This window comes from Anolis carolinensis, chromosome 3 (assembly GCF_035594765.1).
Source record: "Anolis carolinensis isolate JA03-04 chromosome 3, rAnoCar3.1.pri, whole genome shotgun sequence".
NCBI lineage: Eukaryota > Metazoa > Chordata > Lepidosauria > Squamata > Dactyloidae > Anolis > Anolis carolinensis.
The window spans coordinates 154,811,490-154,831,189 of record NC_085843.1 but is presented as its reverse complement, the minus strand read 5'-3'; the positions used below and the strand labels follow the sequence as shown (position 1 = coordinate 154,831,189).

The 19,700-nt window shown below is 42.1% G+C and overlaps 1 protein-coding gene across 1 annotated transcript in view; it reads right to left on the bottom strand.

Annotated features, from left to right (window-relative positions):
• Positions 1-10,526, bottom strand: part of naa16 (N-alpha-acetyltransferase 16, NatA auxiliary subunit) — a 40,526-nt gene extending 30,000 nt beyond the window's left edge. The window contains exons 1-2 of the mRNA XM_003218630.4: positions 10,205-10,526; positions 1,556-1,640 (exon numbers count right to left, since the gene is read on the bottom strand). Coding sequence (XP_003218678.2) covers positions 1,556-1,640; positions 10,205-10,258 — 139 coding nt within the window. The 5' untranslated portion in view covers positions 10,259-10,526. The remainder of the gene's footprint in view (positions 1-1,555; positions 1,641-10,204) is intronic.
• Positions 10,527-19,700: the final 9,174 nt, after the last annotated feature.

Here is a 19,700-nt window from a genome sequence, read left to right as displayed (position 1 = left end):
ATGAAACCTGTTTCATGCCTCTACTAGGTGTCACTTCAGGATGCAGGCTATGAATATTTTTGAAACTAAACACAAAGTAACTAGCCTTTACTGATGCTGGATCAGGTCAAGGCAGTATCAGGTCAAACATTTTATTCACATAGTGGCCTATTAGTTGCCTATGGGAAGTCCATCAGCAACAACATCTTCTGATTTTGGAGACATGTAGTCAGTTTTATTAGTAGCTACTGTTAACCCCACTCTTCATAAATTTGTTCTGTCCTCCATAGCAATATATAGGGCTCTCACAACTATACATTGTGACAGAAAACCCATAGTTTTGCTATGTTTTGTTAATGAAGTACTTCCTTTAATTTCTTCCTGAATCCCAAACTGTTTAAATTCAGTTGATACTGGGTTTTAGTACTATGGGTAATTAAAAAGCTCCTATCTATTTTGTTCACACCATACATAACTGTGTATTTCACAATCATGACTCTCCCATTGGCTTTTTTTCTATATACCTTTCACATATATTTTTTCTATAACCTTTCATCAAAAGACAGCTGCTCCTATCCTTTGGTTATTATATTGGTTGCCTTTTTCTGCACCCTTGGCCAAGATACAGTGCCAAGGTCCCTTCCTTCATCATTTATTGCTAGATCAGATCCCATTAGTGTATATGTGACTCTTACTTTGCACTTTCTTATTATTACTCTTATTTGCCATTTTATTGCCCATTCACACACAATATAGAGATTCTTTTTAGAGTAACCCTCAATCCACTTTTGTTCTCATCACCCTAAATATGTCAGCATCCTTTCCAAACTAGGGCAGCTCACTTGTTGTATCTGACTCCAGATTATTTATGAATGTGTTAAAAACTGTAGTCATAATACAGATTCTGAAGGTACCCATGTTTCTTCATTCCTCTGGGAGAATGTAAGGCTTATTTTTACTCTCTGCTCCTTGTTCTTTAACTATGGCACTTTTTGATATGTAAGAGGATTTCTCTTCTTGTTCTGTAATTGTTGGGTTTGTTCAGGACTCCTTGGCACGAGAGTTTATCAAAACTATTAAAAGTACAAGCAGACAGTGTCCAAGCTTGAAAACTAGTACAACATGGAGCAAAGGTTTTGCTTGTTTTTGTGTTTTTTTTAATGGTGAAGCAGTCACAATAACAAGTAGGAAGGAATAATTATGTTAAAAATGAGCAAATACACAGGCACAAAAGTCCCTGCAAGAAAAGAACCCAATACATGTGATCAAAGGAAGATCTGAGTTATAGCTTAGTCCAAAGTGGCACAATCCATCTCACCACATCATTATGCTGCATATGTAGATCCAGTTAGGTTCGAGTACTGTAGTTTAAGGTTTCATTGAGAAAGGTCATTTTATTTTGAATTATTATGGCAAAATTCTAGGTTTTTCACTGCTATTCGCTGTCTTTCAAGTGGTGGTTCATGATTCAAAAAAATGTACAACAAACACTAACATTCAAATACCTAGTATGTAAATAAAACATGCCTTTCTGCAGTTTTTTTTTAAAAAAGATTAATTCAAATACTGCACTTACCTCCATGTTCAGCAAATTTTGTATTGGAGAGGATCATCTTACAGAATTTGAGTCCATTTTTGTATTGTTTCTGCTCATAACATTTCTAGGGAAAAGAACAATTTAACTTTACGATCTATCACTACTTCCAATCACAAATCAAAACAGATTTCAAAAGCCACTCTTTAGAAATATACCTTCCTGGTCCAAACTATAAATCAAATCACAAGGAAGCATTCAGGGACCTTTTTAAAAAAAAATAAAAGGAAAATTGAATCAAAAGAAGGAACCTAGGGACAGAAGAATGCTTAACTTTTCTGTGCCAGTTGTTTTTCCCACTAAGAACTATATTCATCAAACTGCTTTTTGCTCAAAGAACATTTACACCTGGGGTTGGATACAGCTAAATGTTTCTATCCAAAGATGTATTGCCTGTTATCCTAAACTTTTTGTTCTTAGATCAATTTCTATTAGCACTCATTTCACCTTGGAGCAACAGAGAAGAACTGCAAAAACACGTGGCTAGGAACAACTTCAATTTGTCTTCTCTCCCAGAACTGCCTTTGCAGTCATTAAATTTGCAGTCATTTTAAACTTTTTAAAAATTACAAAAAATATATATTTAGTGTTTCAAATTGCTGCTATTGCTATATGTTGCCTTAAATTAATTATATTTTATGCTGGATTGAGATCTTCAGATAGAGAGTGAAATATAAACATTTTAATTAAAATAGCATAATGTGCAAAAGCATGATAGCCATTGACTTATGGACCAGCACTAGTTCGCAGACCACTGAGGTCCATAGACCACCAAACTGAGTAGTACTGATCTAGAAAATCTGAGCTTTATTAAATAAATGGTAAAATGGAAACTCAGAAATATGTTTCTACTGACTGAAATGTATATACTGTAAATCAACCAAATCTGTTACCTTAAAACTATTATCATCACAGTCATCTTACCTAACCTAGTATAGAAAAATGATTAAATGATAGATGCATCAATTATAGAAGGTCCACATAATATTTCTATCAATTAAAAAAGTTTCTGAAACTATGTTTCAAGAATAAGATATATGCCTAATAAAAACCAATCATAAAAATGTTAAAAATACAAAATGAAACCTTTAAAATGTTGAATACAAAAACCAAATATTTTAAACTGTGGGTTAAAAAATACTAATAAAAATTGAGACCACCGTTCCCCACATACATACAAAATACAGTGCTGAAATACAGGGGACTGGAACAGACATAATGGAACTTAATTTGTACTTGGCATCTGATTCAACTCCCCCCCCCCCCCCGAAATGAACATGGAGAGGCAAGAGAAACTAGTTAAATGGAACCAGCAAAACACCTTATTTCTCTTCGCTTGGCTATAGAATGGATATGGCACAGTAATTAAACTTTACAGCTTACAATAGCCCCACCACTTTATTTCATTCCAAGGCATGGCTTCTTGAAAATTCTGCTAGCCCTACAGAGATTAGTGGTTTAGATATCACCATCTGAACAGGAGCTTCCTTGTGTCTCCCAGAGAGATAGCTGAGTTCACTGTGCTATTTGGGGCGGAAAGGGATGGGAGTAAGTTTCACTGGAATGGAAGTGGATTGAACGCAGCAGTGGGAATTTTGTGATCTTGGGAGAGAAGTTTCATCTAAGTATACAAGGGAGCAAAATAATGCAGAGATGGTGGTCCTGGAAAAAAGGGAGTGCCCTAAGGGAGGAAAGGGGTAGTGGTCACAACCCGGCAATTAGGGAGAACACCAGACAGTCCCGGTAAAGATACTGGAACTATATGGATGAAGAATCTATCCAAACCAAGGTGCACACACAAGATATGCACCAAGTGGCTAGTCTTAAGAGCAGTTATAGGTTTGACTGAATTTATATCAGGCTATGACTTTGGATTTCCTTGTTGCCAGTTTGAAGAGAGGAGATGGGCAAATGTGAATGAGGCAAGGAGGCTACAGGGAAGTGTGGTGTTACAAAAACAGAGGCTGAATGGGTTTGGATTTGACAGAGACAGGGAAGAGAACACATAAGAGTTAGTTTCGATTTGATAAAGAACAAATGGTATAGATAAAGGACGATCAGAGAGATAGGAAAACTGACTATGGGTTTAGGAAGCATTCACTGATTGAGAGTTCCAGGGTTAATAGTACATTGATTACATGTGCCTCAATAAACTTCCATTTGCTTGGTTTCCTTTGAGACTAAAAAGTTAATTTGCATTGCGCTGTTCTTATCCACAGCCAGATTGTGAATAAGACCACACAATACAATAAAATACAAAAAAGGGGGGAGTCAAGTACTATCCTTTTAGTTTGATCATAATGGAGACAAATGAAAAAGCAATCCTCTTATAATTACTAGTATAAGAAAAATGTTCAGGTATTTTATGATGGAATAGTTTTATCACAGTGTTTGCAATTATGGATTATGAAACTAATGATGTATGTCATTTTTGTGTGCACACTTTACCATGCGAGGAAAGAAACATTGCAAAAGTGGCAACTACAACTGTGGTTAAACCAACTGTGAACCTGTCTTCTAGAAAAAGCAATCACTTGGCTAATCTAAAATTAGTATTTTATTTTTAGCATGGGCTGCAGACAGCATTAGAATGACTTGTTAAGAATAATACCATAATAACATTGTAAACAAGAAAGAGTAGAATCAACATTTGTTTATCATATAAACCAGGGGTCCTCAAACTTTTTAAGCCGAGGTCCGGTCCACAATCCTTCAGACTGTTGAGGGGCCGGATTATCATTTGGAAAAAAAAATACAAACAAATTCCGATTCACACTGCACATGTCTTATTTGTAGTGCAAAAACAACAACAACAATGAAAGAACAATACAATATTTAAAAATAAAAACAATTTTAACCAACATACATTTATCAGGATTTCAATGGGAAGTGTGGTCTTGCTTCTGGCCAACGAGATAGTCAAGTTAATTAGGGTTGTTGTTGTTGTTGTTGTTGTGTGGGAGGGACTGGGAGGGATAGCTAACACTCCAGAAGACAGGAGCAGAATTCGAAACGATCTTGACAGACTAGAGAGATGGGCCGAAACTAACAAAATGAAGTTCAACAGTGACAAATGCAAGATACTTCACTTCGGCAGAAAAAATGGAATGCAAAGATACAGAATGGGGGACGCCTGGCTTGACAGCAGTGTGTGCGAAAAAGACCTTGGAGTCCTCGTGGACAACAAGTTAAACATGAGCCAACAATGTGATGCGGCTGTTAAAAAAGCCAATGGGATTCTGGCCTGCATCAATAGGGGAATAGCGTCTAGATCCAGGGAAGTTATCCTCCCCCTCTATTCTGCCTTGGTCAGACCACACCTGGAATACTGTGTCCAATTTTGGGCACCACAGTTGAAGGGAGCTGGAAAGCGTCCAGAAGAGGGCGACTAAAATGATTAAGGGTCTGGAGAACAAGCCCTATGAGGAGCGGCTTAAAGAGCTGGGCATGTTTAGCCTGCAGAAGAGAAGGCTGAGAGGAGACATGATAGCCATGTACAAATACGTGAAGGGAAGTCATAGGGAAGAGGGAGCAAGCTTGTTTTCTGCTGCCCTGCAGACTAGGACACGGAACAATGGCTTCAAACTACAGGAAAGGAGATTCCACCTGAACATCAGGAAGAACTTCCTCACAGTGAGAGCTGTTCGACAGTGGAACTCTCTCCCCGGGGCCGTGGTGGAGGCTCCTTCCTTGGAGGCTTTTAAGCAGAGGCTGGATGGCCATCTGTCGGGAGTGCTTTGAATGCGATTTCCTGCTTCTTAGCAGGGGGTTGGACTAGATGGCCCATGTGGTCTCTTCCAACTCTACTATTCTATGATTCTATGATTCTATGATTCTATGTGACTTCAAGTCATTTCAGACTTTGGGCGAGCCTAAGTCTAAAATTTATTTATTTATTATTCATTTATTTACTGCATTTATTTACTACATTTGTATCACACCCGTCTCACCCCAAAGGGGACTCAGAGTGGCTTACAAATTATATGTACATACAATATATTATATTATTAGCATAGCACAATATTAGCATTATATATTACTACTAGCTGTGCCCGGCCATGCGTTGCTGTGGCAAAGTGGTGGTGGTATTGGTTAAAAATTGTTGTGTAATTTTTATTTGATGTTATTTGTATTTTTTAATTAATTCTATTGTATGTTATCTTTTTATTGTAATCATTGTAATCACTTTTTAATTAGTCCTTTCTTTTTTTATTTGGTCTGCCCTTTGCCTTAGTTGGATTTTCAGTTGGCCAAATATCCCAATGGGCTTCGTCAAGGTAAAATGCAATAGCGTTAACATTTGTTCTAGATGAAATGGTATAAACATATAAAAACTTTAGTCTTCTGTTGCTTCTGTATCCTGGACTTTTTAAATTAAATTGTAAGCTGGCAAAACAGCCCTTTAGAGTTTATCAAGAAGAGCATTTAAACATTATACTTGAAGAGTGTTGCTTTAAATAAAAGGGACCTGACTTGAAGGGAAAAAAAAAGGGGGGGGGTAAACTTGCTTTTAATAATCCGGGATCATCTGCATTGTTTAAAGACACTTGAGCATAACAAATTAACTGATTAATACATTCAGGTTAGTGTAAAGGACAGATTAAATAATAGGGGTTTTCCTGGCCTGGGGTACATGTATACTGTAGATTTAATGTTGTTTGACCTCACATGAACTGCCATGGCTCAATGCTATGGAATCCTGGATGTGTAGTTGGGTGAGGCAGGGAAGGCTTAAGACCCTGCAAAACAACACTTCCCAGGATTCCACAGGACTGAGCCACAGCCATTCAAGTGGGTCGAACTGCATTAAATCTACAGCAGGCATGTCTAAAGTCTGGCCCAGGGGCAAATTGCGGCACCTGTTCAAATTTCCACTGGCCCTCTCTCTCCAAGCCTCCCTTGCTTATTTCCTTCCTTCCTTCCTTCCTTCCTTCCTTCCTTCCTTGACTTCCTTCCTTCTTGGAAATCAGGACCCTGGGAAAGATGGACTCCTCTGGAAGAAAGAAAGAGAGATGGTGGCCTTCACCTCGATTACATTTTATCTTCTCCTTGAGTGGCTCTGGCCTCAAGCATCCTGTTCCAATGAACTCTTTGTGTCTCACTCTTTTACCCCACAATCTTTTTTTATTTATTTGCAAAGAAAGGCTCCACAATTGCCCTGCTTGCCCCAGGCACTCGCTGCTGCCACTACTGCTGCTGCATGGCCAGGAAGGGCGGGCCTTAAAGGCCGAGCGCCTGCCTGGCTTACCTCTCTTATCTGCCCCGCCTTTCTCCTGTGTCGCTGCCACACATTTTCCAAAAAGGCTGCCCTTGGCTGTGGCTTCTCCCTTGGGAAGAAAAGGGGAAAGTCTGGTGGCAACTATAAGCCCCCCCCCCCCACACACACACACACAATCAAAGCTCTCCTAACAGATAGCCATGCTGCCTCTGCTGAAAAACCTCCAGAAAAGGAGACTCCACCAAACTGAGGCAGCATATGTCACTATTTGAAATGACTTGAAGGCACACAACAACATCAACAACAATCCTAATTAATTTGATGCTCTCATCAGCCAAAAACAGGCCCACACTTCTCACTGAAAGACAGATATGTTTACGTTGGTTAAAACTGTTGGATTGCTGTGAGTTTTCCGGACTGTATGGCCATGTTCCAGAAGCATTTTCTCCTGACATAAGCCCACATCTATGGCAAGCATCCTCAGAGGTGTGAGGTGTGTTGGAAACTAGGCAAGTGGGGGTTTATATATCTGTGGAAAGTCCAGGTTGGGAGAAAGAACTCTTGTCTACCTGAGGCAAGTGTGAATGTTGCAATTGATCAGTTTTTTAATACTGGTAGTCAGATTTTGCTCATTTTCATTGTTCCCTCCTTTCTGTTGAGATTATCTACACTTGCCTCAAGCAGAAAAGCGATCTTTCTCCCAACCTGGACTTTCCACAGATATATAAACCCCACCTGCCTAGTTTCCAACAGACCTCACACCTCTGCCTGCCATAGATGTGAGCAAAAAGTCAGAAGAGAATGCTTCAGGAACATAGTCATACAGCCCGGAAAACTCACAGCAACCCAGTGATTCTGGCCATGAAAGCCTTTGACAACACGCTAAAATTGTTCTTTGTTTTATATATTGTATTGTTCTTTCATGGGTTTTTTTTTTTGCACTACAAATAAGACATATACAGCGTAGAAATGCATTCATTTTTTTTCGTACTATAGCCTGGCTCCCCAACAGGTGGCTCTCAGTTTAAAAAATCTGGACACCCCCGATCTACAATGTAAAATACAGTGTTCCCTCACTTATCGCTGAGGTTAGGTTCCAGGACCACCCGCAATAAGTGAAAATCCGCGAAGTAGGGACGCTATATTTATTTTAATATTTATAAATTATTTTAGTAGTTATACAGTATTTTAAGTCTTTATCAACCAATCGTGTGTTGATAAATCACCTCCTTCTTCTCCCATTGCCGCTTGGGCTCCTTTTCTCTCCCTTTGGCTTCTCCTTTCTCCCTTCCTTAGGCTGCAAATTGTAATTTTTATGGTCTATAATAGTCTTTTAGAGTTTATTGAAAAACCGTGAAACAGTGAATCCGGGAAAAGTGAACCGCGAAGTAGTGAGGGAACTCTATACACCACTAATATAACCCAAGAGAGATAAGAAATGGAGTTACAGACAGTCCCAGAGTTACAAACATCCAATTTACAAATGACTCATAGTTAACAATTCAAACTGCTGGCTTTAGCCTATAAAGCCCTAAAAGGTTCTGGCCCAGCTTTCCTGTCCGAACGTAACTCCCTCTATGAACCCTCTCAGAGGCTAAGATCTTCTGGGGAGGCGCTGCTCTCGGTCCCGCCTGTGTCGCAAAAGCTGTTGGTGGGGACGAGAGACAGGGCCTTCTCAGTGGTGGCCCCTTGGCTCTGGAACTCTCTCCCCAGTGAGATTAGATCAGCGCCCTCCCTCCTGGCCTTTAGAAAGAAAGAAAAACGTGGTTATGGGACCAGCCTTTTGAATATTTTTAATGCTTTGTCTTAGTGTTTAAATGTTGTATGTGTCTATGTTTGATGATTTTAATGATTTTAATTCATAGTTATATAATAATAATAATAATAATAATAATAATAATAATAATAATAAATAACTTTATTTATCCTGCCTCCATCTCCCCGAAGGGACTCAGGGCGGCTCACATGGGGACAAGCCCAATCAACATAGATTAAAACATAGATCAGTAAAATTAACAACATCATAACCACATAAAACAACATAAAACAACATCAATAACAATGTGAAACAGTATTACCGAATAGTAATAATTACTGATTCTTTTGTTTACATGCCATATTCATGAGTCAATGAGAGAACATGTATCATCATATGTAATAAATGCATTTTACCAATTTTAAAGCATGCAGAATAAACTAAAATTCTAAGCTGATCCTATGGGCAACCATAATATATGAATGGAGAGTTGTGAAATGGTCCAGGAGGCTATCACTGGTCCAAAAGTTGTACAATTGCCTAATCTGTGAAAGGCCCTAAAAGGATTGCTTATTCTCTCCCAGATTTCAGATCTGACGACAAAGACCAATATCAAACTAGGAAAATGCCCGCTAGTATTAAGCCAGTATTTAGTTATTATGATTTCATTATATGTATGTTGGCATTGAATTCCTGCCACTAATACTATATGTTGTAAACCACCTTGAGTCCCCCTCAGGGGTGAGAAAGACAGTATAAATAAATACAGTAGAGTCTCACTTATCCAACACTCGCTTATCCAACGTTCTGGATTATCCAACGCATTTTTGTAGTCAATTTTTTCAATATATCATGATATTTTGGTGCTAAAATTGTAAATACAGTAATTACTACATAGCATTACTGTGTATTGAACTACTTTTTCTGTCAAATTTGTTGTATAACATGATGTTTTGGTGCTTAATTTGTAAAATCATAACCTAATTTAATGTTTAATAGGCTTTTCCTTAACCTCTCCTGATTATCCAATATTTTTGCTTATCCAACGTTCTGCCGGCCTGTTTACGTTGGATAAGCGAGACTCTACTGTAAGAATGGGGGTGAGACAACAGGAAGTGAGGTCACTCTGCCCTTAGGATGGGAAAATCGAGGCCCTTCCAGACAGGTCTTATATCCTAGAATCTGATCCCAATTTTATATTAGATTATATGAGTCCACATTGCCAGATAATCTGGGATAAACAGAAAACCTGGGCTCGGATCCTGGGATACAGGGCCTGCTTGGAAGGATTCATTTCAGAATCAAGTTCAATGGGACTTCCCCCTATATTCACGTTCAGAAGGAAACACACCCCACGGCGAGGGCTGGGAACAATACAAGCCGAGACATACTGACGGAGAGGCTGCAAAGCGCTGCTTTCCCAGTGGGGCTGGCTCCCAAGCTACGTGGCCTCGGCCCGAGGGAGGCCTGGGCAGGCACCGCAGCCCTGGAGGGGGCTGAAGGGAAACCCCTCGAAGGCAGGATGACCAGAGGGCGGAGCGATACAAAGGGGAGAATCTAAACAGGGCAGGGAGCCGAAGAGAAGGCCGGGCCCGAGGGAGGGAAGCCTGCAAAGCAAACGGGGGCGTCGCGAGGCCTTCTCTCTCCTTCGCCTCACCAGGATCCGCTTGAAGAGGTTGCTCTCCTTGGGCGGCAACGGCGTGGACGGCATGGCGGCCTCTCCTCCGCAAGGGGTGCGTCCGTCCGTCCGTCAAGGAGGGGGCCTGCGCTGCTACCTCATCGTGGCCCCCTCGCCGTCGCCGCCTTCCTCTCTCGCTCTTTCTCTCGCAGGGCGGACCGGGCCCGGAGACCAGCAAGCAAGCGCGCCCGCCCGACCGGCCCCTCCCTCCCGGCCCCCCTTCAGCCGAGGCGCCGGGCTCGCGACGCCCCTAGCGGCCCGCCCAGGCCCTGTGGTTGCCGTCGCCGCCCGCCCCGTTTCCCCCTCCTCTCTGGCGCTGCTGATTATATCCGCCCTCCCGCCTGGCCCTGGGCTTCCCCTCAGCCTCCCGCGGGCGACGCAAAATGGCCTCCGCCTCCTCCTGGCCGGCAGACTGCTTAGGCGGGACAGGCGAAGGGGAGGAGGACATCTTTTTCATCCTCCCGCCAGGGGCTCAGCTAGGGCCTGTCTACACTACCATTCAATGCAGTCTGGTCAGCTACATAGTCAATTGCAGGCTCATATAATGCAGCCTAACATCATGTGCATCTACACTGCATTATATGGTCAGGTGTAGGCTCATATAATAATAGTCAGATAACCAGATAATGAGAACAGCGAACCTTTTACACCTACTGAATTGGAAATGGCTCTCAATAAATGTAAAAATGGGAAAGCAGCTGGCCTGGACAATCTACGGATGGAACAAATTAAGAACTTTGGCCCAAAATCAAGGTGTTGGCTGCTGAAGCTGATGAACAACTGTATTGCATCCTGTCGGGTCCCTAAAATCTGGAGGAAAGCAAGAGTCATAGCCATCTTGAAACCAGGCAAAGACCATAATGATCCAAAAAGCTATAGACCAATCTCCTTTTTATGCCATCTTATAAAGTTCTGGAGAGATTCATTCTGCATAGAATTAAGGAAAAAATTGATCCATGTATTATTCCACTGCAAACTGGTTTCAGGAAAGGGAAGAGCTGAACATCACAAGTGTTCAACCTGACTCACACATACGGTAGAAAATAGGTTTGAAAGGCAGCAGATGACAGGAGCTGTCTTCATAGACCTGTCAGCAGCATATGATACTTTAAATCAGCGCCTTCTCCTGAGAAATTTATAATATCACAAAGAACTACCACCTCACCCGCTTCATAGGAAATTTACTACAAAACAGGAGCTTTTTTGTTGAGTTCCAGGGTCAGAGAAGCAGATGGCGAAAACAGAGGATTGGCTTGCCGCAGGGGAGCATGCTTTCTCGCTCAACGTTATACATTTGCACAAATGATCAGCCACTGCCAGAAGGCACAGAGAGTTTCATCTATGCTGACGGAGCCCCCAGATGGCGTAGTGGACTAAGTGACTTGAAGGTTGGGTTGCTGACCTGAAAGCTGCCAGGTTCGAATCCCACCTGGGGAGAGTGCGGATGAGCTCCTTCTATCAGCTCCAGCTCCATGCGGGGACATGAGAGAAGCCTCCCACAAGGATGGTAAAAACATCAAAACACCCGGCGTCCCCTGGGCAACGTCCTTGCAGACGGCCAATTCTCTCACTCCAGAAGCAACTCCAGTTGCTCCTGACACGAAAAAAAAAATCTATGCTGACAATTGTGCCATCACCTCTCAAGCAGAGTGCTTTGAAATGGTTGAACAGAAGTTCTCCAGAGCTTTAGGCACTCTTACTGCCTATTACAAGGAATACCAGCTGATTCCTAATCCATCTAAAATGCAGACATGTGCTTTTCATCTTAACAACAGACAAGCATCTTGAGCTTTGAGGGTTACCTCAAGCTCTGGGAAGGAATCCCAGTGGAGCATTACAGCAAACCAAAATACTTGGGAGTTACTCTGGACCATTCTCTGACTTATAAGAAACACTGCTTGAATATCAAGCAAAATGTGGGTACTACAAATATCATATGAAAGCTGACTGGCACAACCTGGGGATCCCAACAAGATACAGTGAAGACATCTGCTTTTGTGCTTTGCTGCTGAATACGCATGCTACTGAATACGCGTGCTCAGTGTGGAATACATCCCACCACATTAAAACTGGATGTGGCTCTTAGTGAGACATGCTACATTACCACAGAATGTCTATGCCCTACACCACTGGATAAATTATACTGTTTAGCCAATATTGTACCACCTGACATCTGTTGGGAAGTAGCAGCCAGTAACAAAAGAACCGAGGCATTGACATCTCCGACCCATCCTCTGTTCAGATATCAGCCGGCAAGCCAATGCCTTAAATGAAGAAATAGCTTTCTAAGATCTACAGAGATACTCGCAGGAACACCTCAAAAAACGTATAGGTTGGAATAAGTGCATAGTTACCATCTCAATCGAGATGATCACTCTCAATAGGGAATTATATCCCTAAATGTCTGGCGCTTGCTTTTCTATAGCTGTTTCCTAAAGAGCTTCACCTTTGGCTGTAACATCTGTCCAAATGGCCAGACAGGTATTTCCAGTCAGATCAGAGGCATCTTTCTTCACCTTTTGGAAGCGGTTTCCACTCCTTTCCCGAGAGAGGACTCTTCAGGATATTCCTATTTATGCAGGCCAAAATCCCATTTTTTTTAGCCGCCACATGACATTGTTGGCTCATGTTTAACTTGTCGTCCATGGGGACTCCAAGATCATTATCACACGTACTGCTGTCGAGCCAGGCGTCCCCCATTCTGTATCTTTGCATTTCATTTGAACTTGAACTTTATTTTGTTGGTTTCAGCCCATCTCTCTAATCTGTTAAGATGGTTTTGAATTCTGCTGTTGTCTTCCGGAGTATTGGCTATCCCTCCCAATTTGGTGTCATCTGCAAACATGATGATCATGTCTTCTAACCCTTCATCTAAGTCATGAATAAAGATGTTGAACAGAACCAGGCCCAGGATGGAACCCTGCTTATGGCACTCCACTCGTTACTCTTTTCCAGGATGAAGAGGAAACATTGGTGAACGCCCTTTGGGTTCATTCACTTAGCCAATTACAGATCCACCTAACTGTAGTTTCGCCTAGTCTACATTTGACTAGTTTGGAGGAAAGTCAATTGGTGCATGTTAGATACGAATTCCGCAAGGACAGGTGGGACACTTTGAAAAATGTTCATAAGAAAGAATCTTGTATATCTCAAATAATTTGGTCCAAGAAGTTGTACAAGATTAAACTGAAGGGGAAAAAGAGAACGTCAAAAAATATTTAGATACCATGAGAGACCTTTTCATTCAGACCCAAGCAAGGGGAATTGGAATTGAACCAGCTCAGCAGTGCTACATTCTTTTGAGCTATCTCAGCAAGGATTGGGAGTTTTTAATACATAGTTTTCAAAATCTGAGAGTAGAAGATTTAAATTTGGACTTAGTATGTGGGAAGAATTTGGAAGAACAGGATCAGAGAAATTTTGAGGTAGCAGCCATGTGGCAGGATGGTCGCCATGATGAGACCAGCCGGCAGAGGATTAAGAAGATGATGAGCAGGTGGAAATGGATTGCCAAAAAGAGTTTGGTGTAAGAGGAATGAGATGCTTTTACTGCAACTAGTTTGGGCACATTGCAAGAGACTGCTGGCATGATCAGGGACATCCCAGAGGAAGCAGCAGCAGAGCCAGGAGAGGCAGAGGCGGCCCAATGAGAAGAGGATCAACCAGAGGAGCCAGTTGCTTCATGGTAGCAAAAGGTACAGAACCAAAGAAAGAGTGCTAGCTACTAGATTCTGGGGCCACACATCATGTAGTGACTGATCTAGCTATGTTAACGGATGTAAGGGATACTCCAGCAATGACAGTAACTTTGGCTGCTGGGACACTGAGAACTGTCAAGAAATCTGGGACAGCTTGTATACCCTGAAAAGGATGCAAATGGGAGGGAGTAATTTGTTCAACTGAAATAAACAATGAATTGATAAGCGTGTCGAGTTTGACAGACCAAGGCTTTCAGTTGGTGTTCCTGGGTATATATTGTTATGTCACCTATCCAGGAGAAGGGTGTGGAAAAGGTATAAAGAAAAATAATGCGCAAGAAGAGAGAGGCCATAAAAAACAACTGGGAGCGGCTCATCGAAGCCGTCAAGGCTAAGGATGCAACCACTTTCTGGTGTATTCAGGGCCGGCCCCACTCATGCGGCAGCTGACGCCGCCGCCTCGGGCGCAGGCCCGGGGGGGCGCCGTCAGGCTGGGCGGGAGGCGGGGCACCGCCCTGACGGTGCCCCGCCTCCCGCCCAGTGCGCCCTGGCCCGTCTGGCCTGCTTGAAAAGGCCAGACGGGCGAGCGGGAGTAGCGTGGGAGGCGGGGCCAGCTCTGACGCCGCTCCCCCCCCCGCCCAGCGTGCCTTGGCCCCGCCTCCCACGCTGCGTGGGAGGCAGGGCCAAGGCACGCTGGGCGGGGGGGGGGGAGCGGCGTCAGAGCTGGCTCCGCCTCCCACGCTACTCCCGCTCGCCCGTCTGGCCTTTCCTAGAAGGCCAGAAAGCAGCGGAGGTCCCTCCAGGCCGCGATTGCGGCCTGGAGGGACCTCCGCTGCTTTCTGGCCTGGTAGGAAAGGCCAGACGGGCGAGCGGGAGTAGCGGAGGCGGAGCCAGCTCTGACGCCGCTCCCCCCCGCCCAGCGTGCCTTGGCCCTGCCTCGGGAGGCGGGGCCAAGGCACGCTGGGCGGGGGGGGAGCGGCGTCAGAGCTGGCTCCGCCTCCGCTACTCCCGCTCGCCCGTCTGGCCTTTCCTACCAGGCCAGAAAGCAGCGGAGGTCCCTCCAGGCCGCAATCGCGGCCTGGAGGGACCTCCGCTGCTTTCTGGCCTGCTAGGAAGGCCAGACGGGCGAGTGGGAGTAGCGTGGGAGGCGGGGCCAACTCTGGCCCCGCCCCCCCGCCCAGCGTGCCCTGGCCCCGCCTCCCACGCAGCGTGGGAGGCGGGGCCAGGGCACGCTGGGCGGGGGCGGGGCCAACTGTGGCCCCGCCCCCTCACTAATCGCCATGGCCCCGCCTCCCACGCAGCGTGGGAGGCGGGGCCAGGGCGCGGGAGGCGGGGCCGGTGGCGGGGGCGCTTTTCAGCACCCCCGCTTCCCATTAAAAATTATCTCCGGCCGGCCCTGGGTGTATTACATCTAACATACGAAGCAGGGATCAAACTGCAGTTGACTCCCAAATCTCGCCAGCAAGTTGGGAAGTATACTTTCAAGAACTATACAGGGACACCTATTCGGAAAATGCAGGCAGATATGTATGTCCAAACACATCAATGGAAAGCCTTCCCTTTTGGCCACCGGTGACAACCGTAGAAATAGAGAGACTAGTAGCCCAACTTAAACCGGGAAAGGCACCAGGAGAGGATGCGATCCCGCCCGAGGTCATCAAAAATAATTTGGACTTTTGGTCGCCTATCCTTGCATCTCTATTTACCTGTATCGACAAATACGGCCAAATACCCAAGGATTGGGGGATGACAGTCACTGTACCCATATATAAAAGAAAAGGGAGGCAGGACGATCCGGCAAATTATAGACCCATTAGCCTCCTTAATACTATTAGCAAAATATATACAAGACATCTGTATTGGAAATTGCTGGACTGGATGGAGCAAGAAAACAGGTTCTGTGCGGCAGCAATTTCCATCAGACAGACAATGACTGACCCCACAGGGCCTGTAGCCAGAGCAATCTGTTATAACTGAAATACTGCAAATGCTCCCTCTATCCCCCTCCAGAGCCTCTTAGTGGATCGATATTTACTATTAGCTGACCCTGCTAATAGTCTGCTTTTAATTTGTTTTTATTATAGCATGTTTTTAATTTGTTCTTTTATCTGACTTTTATGGGAACTGCGATTCCCCTTTTCGGGCACCTGTGCCCATTTCCATATATTCTGGTCATAGACCGTAATAAATTGCTGAGAGACACAGAGATTTTAATGCAATAAAACAATTGCCAAAAGTGTGTCCAGATCATGAGATTGAGAAATGCGAAGTTCAATCTGATTGTGAAGTGTGTAAGGAAATAGGCAATGGCAATGATCAACTTCGCAGAAGTAAGAAAAGCAAATCAAAGTGAACAAATTATTTGAAGTAGTGCATGCAACATTGGCAGAGCCATTTCAAATTTCAAGAGATGAGGGAAAGATAGTTAAGGAATAAAAACATTAAACACTCATAAGTTAAAAGGAACAACCCACAAAATTACAAGGAACACAGAAACTTTAAATACATACATAAATTACTTGACTGTTTTCAAGGTCCGAGTTCAAACATAAAGATAGCTCACCGCTGCAAGAGATAAAGCAAAAGTCTCGTGAACTAAGAGCGTACTACAAACGCCGGTTCAATAATCAGGAGTATATAGTAGTCAGAAGGTTCAGTTCAAGGGTTGAATGCTTAGATTTCATAGATTAATGTTCCAAGCAACAAGAGTCTAAAGCAGACATGAGCAAACTTTGGCTCTCCAGGTGTTTTGGGCTTGAGCTCCCACAATTCTCAACAGCCAGTCAGCTGTTACAAACTGTGGGAGTTGGTCCAAAATACCTGGAGGGCCAAAGTTTACCCATGCCTGGTCTAAAGCATAATCGTAGTTCCACGGTGGGGTCACAGAAGCAAATTTCAAGGGTAATCCAAAAGCCGTAGTCAAGAGTCAGTCCAGGGATTCACGGTCCACCAAAGTCCACCATAGGATACAATAGCAACAAAGTCCATCAACACAAAAGTCTTCAAGGTTCCACAAGGTACATGTCACCATACAACAATTCACCAGCCTCCATAGCCTATTATGCAGGATACTTTTCTCCCAAAGAGCAATCTCTAGGCTAGATCTTTTGATGCAGTTAATCACAGCTGCATCCTATCTTTAAAGCAGCCTCCCTGAATTGCAGCCGCCTGTGAGTTCTTTTTTTTTTAAGTGATTTTTTATTGAAGATAAAATAAGTTTCTTTTATATAAAAAGTGGGGGAACAATCCAGGAAAAGGAAAGTAGGGGGGGGGAGAATTTAGAGAGAGGAAAAAGGAATAATGAAGAAAAAGAGGGGGGAAATGTAAATGTGTCCTTCCATTCTTCTTCGTGGTGGAAAACTATTTCTTCCTTCTTTTATTTATTTAATAGTAACTTGTCCTTCTATGACGTATAGTGGTAGTGATTTGTTTACATTATCCATTTTGATTATTCAGTCCTCTCCTATTTTTAGATTGTCCATTTAACTTTATTAATTTTTAGCCATTTGATAAAGGGGGTCCAGTCTGTCTCTTTCATATTCTTCCCTTGTGATCTTAAGAGCATTACAGTCAATTTATCCATATTCATCACATCTATTACTTTTCCTATCCATTCTTTTGTCTCCGGGATGGTATTCATTCTCCATGATCTGGCATATACAATTCTCGCTGTAGTAGTAAAATATATAAAGAGTTTGTTTGTATTTATCTTCCAATGTTATTCATTCCGAGTAGGAAGTGTTCCGGATTCAGGGGTATTTTATGTTTTAAATGTTTTTGGATTGATTCATGGATTTTTTTCCAAAATATTTTGGCTTTCTCACAGTTCCACCATAGGTGGTAAAAGGTTCCTTCGTTCTTCTCACATTTCCAACATTTGTAATTTTTATTTTTTAAAATTTTAGCTGTTTTCTGAGGGGACATATACCACTGGTGCATCATTTTTAACCAGTTTTCTTTTAATTCATATGCATATGTGTAGTTAATTTTCTTATTCCACATAGTTTCCCATTCATTTAGTCCTATTGTTCTTCTGATGTTTCTTGACAATTTTACCATACATTCTTTCACTACTTCTTTCTCAGTGCTCCACTCTAGGAGTATTTTGTACGTTTTTGCTATAATCTTTTTCTTACTACAGTGTAAATTATTTTGTCTCATGTTGAATTTTTTTTCCATGAAGCCAACATTTTTGTCTTCTTTAAAATAATCTTGTATTTGTCTGTATTGGAACCAAGAAATGTTTATCAAATTTAGTCTTCAGTTTCTCTAAGTTTTTTAGTTCCCAATTTGAATTGATTCTTGATCCCCAATTGGAAGCTGCTGTGATTTTATTGATTGTTATTTTAATGTAAATTTTATTTTTGTGCAATAATGTATTTTTATATTGTTATGTACTGTATGTCTGTACCATTGCTGTAAACCACCCTGAGTCCCTTCTGGGAGATAGGGCGGTATATAAAGTTTTATTATATTGTATGACACTGCAAACAAGATAGATATGCTGGATTTCATATCACAAAATCACAAGTCGAACACTTCCCAAGTGTCTAGGGAAGTGTTATTATTTATTTATTTATTTATTTATTTATTTATTTATTTATTATTATTATTCCTGTGAATTCTTATCGATAGATTACTCTGACCGTTAGAACCCAGGGCTGAGATTAACTCTTTCCATACCTGTTGCAGCATCACCAGCCTGCTAGTCATTATCCTGTTTACTCATCACCAATGGCTAGGCATGACGCCAGCCAACATCAAATGCGAGGCATGACAGGAAACATGAGTGAAAGTAACATGAGTATTTGAATGCTAATGTATGAAATTGAATTGCCTTAATGAAAAAGTGAGTGATTGTGCCAGAACAAATGAAGGAAACATGTCCGGAAACAAAAGTGTGTTTGAAAGATGAACAGCCCAACCATGTGACAGACAAAGAGTGTATAACAGGCAAGATATCAGAATGCAAGGAACACTGAAAGGCTGCAAAGTGAGTATAAATAAACATATGCAAATCACCCCATTTAAGCAGCATAGTTGAAACACATGCATAGGCTTCGAACAGAAAGCGCAAATCAAACAATGCAGAACGGTGAAAGTGAAATGCAAATGAGAGATGTCTTCCATAGAAAAAACAAGAGAAAAGAACGGCTGTTTTTGAATGCTAGCAGAGTAGGAAGCAGAAATTCAAGAGGGATACAAAATGTGAGTGAAAGAGGTGAGGGAAGAATGCAAGTCTTCTGTGAAAAGAGCCAATAAGATAAAAAGATAAAAAGTTGAAAAGTTGAGAATGAAAAGATTTATGATTCCCCTTAGAGAGTGATAGAATACACAGTTAGGCACACCATTTGGGAAACAACTCAATCTACACAAAAGAAAACAATGGTAAAGAAAAGCCTACCAAAAGTGTCATTGTTATTGAATTTAAGTGATATGACTTATTTTTGAATAAATAAATATTTATTTATTTATTTGTTACATTTATATGCTGCCCTTCTCACCCGAAGGGGACTCAGAGCGGCTTACAAATTACATTTACATACAATATTATATTATTAGCATAGTACAATACTGGCAATAAATTACTATATTGTACTATATCAATATATTGTAATATTATTAGTAATATTACATGTAAAATATAATATATAATTAATATTATTATATTGTATTATTAGTATTATTTCGTATTACAATATACAGTAGAATCTCACTTATCCAAGCTAAACGGGCCGGCAGAAGCTTGGATAAGCGAATATCTTGGATAATAAGGA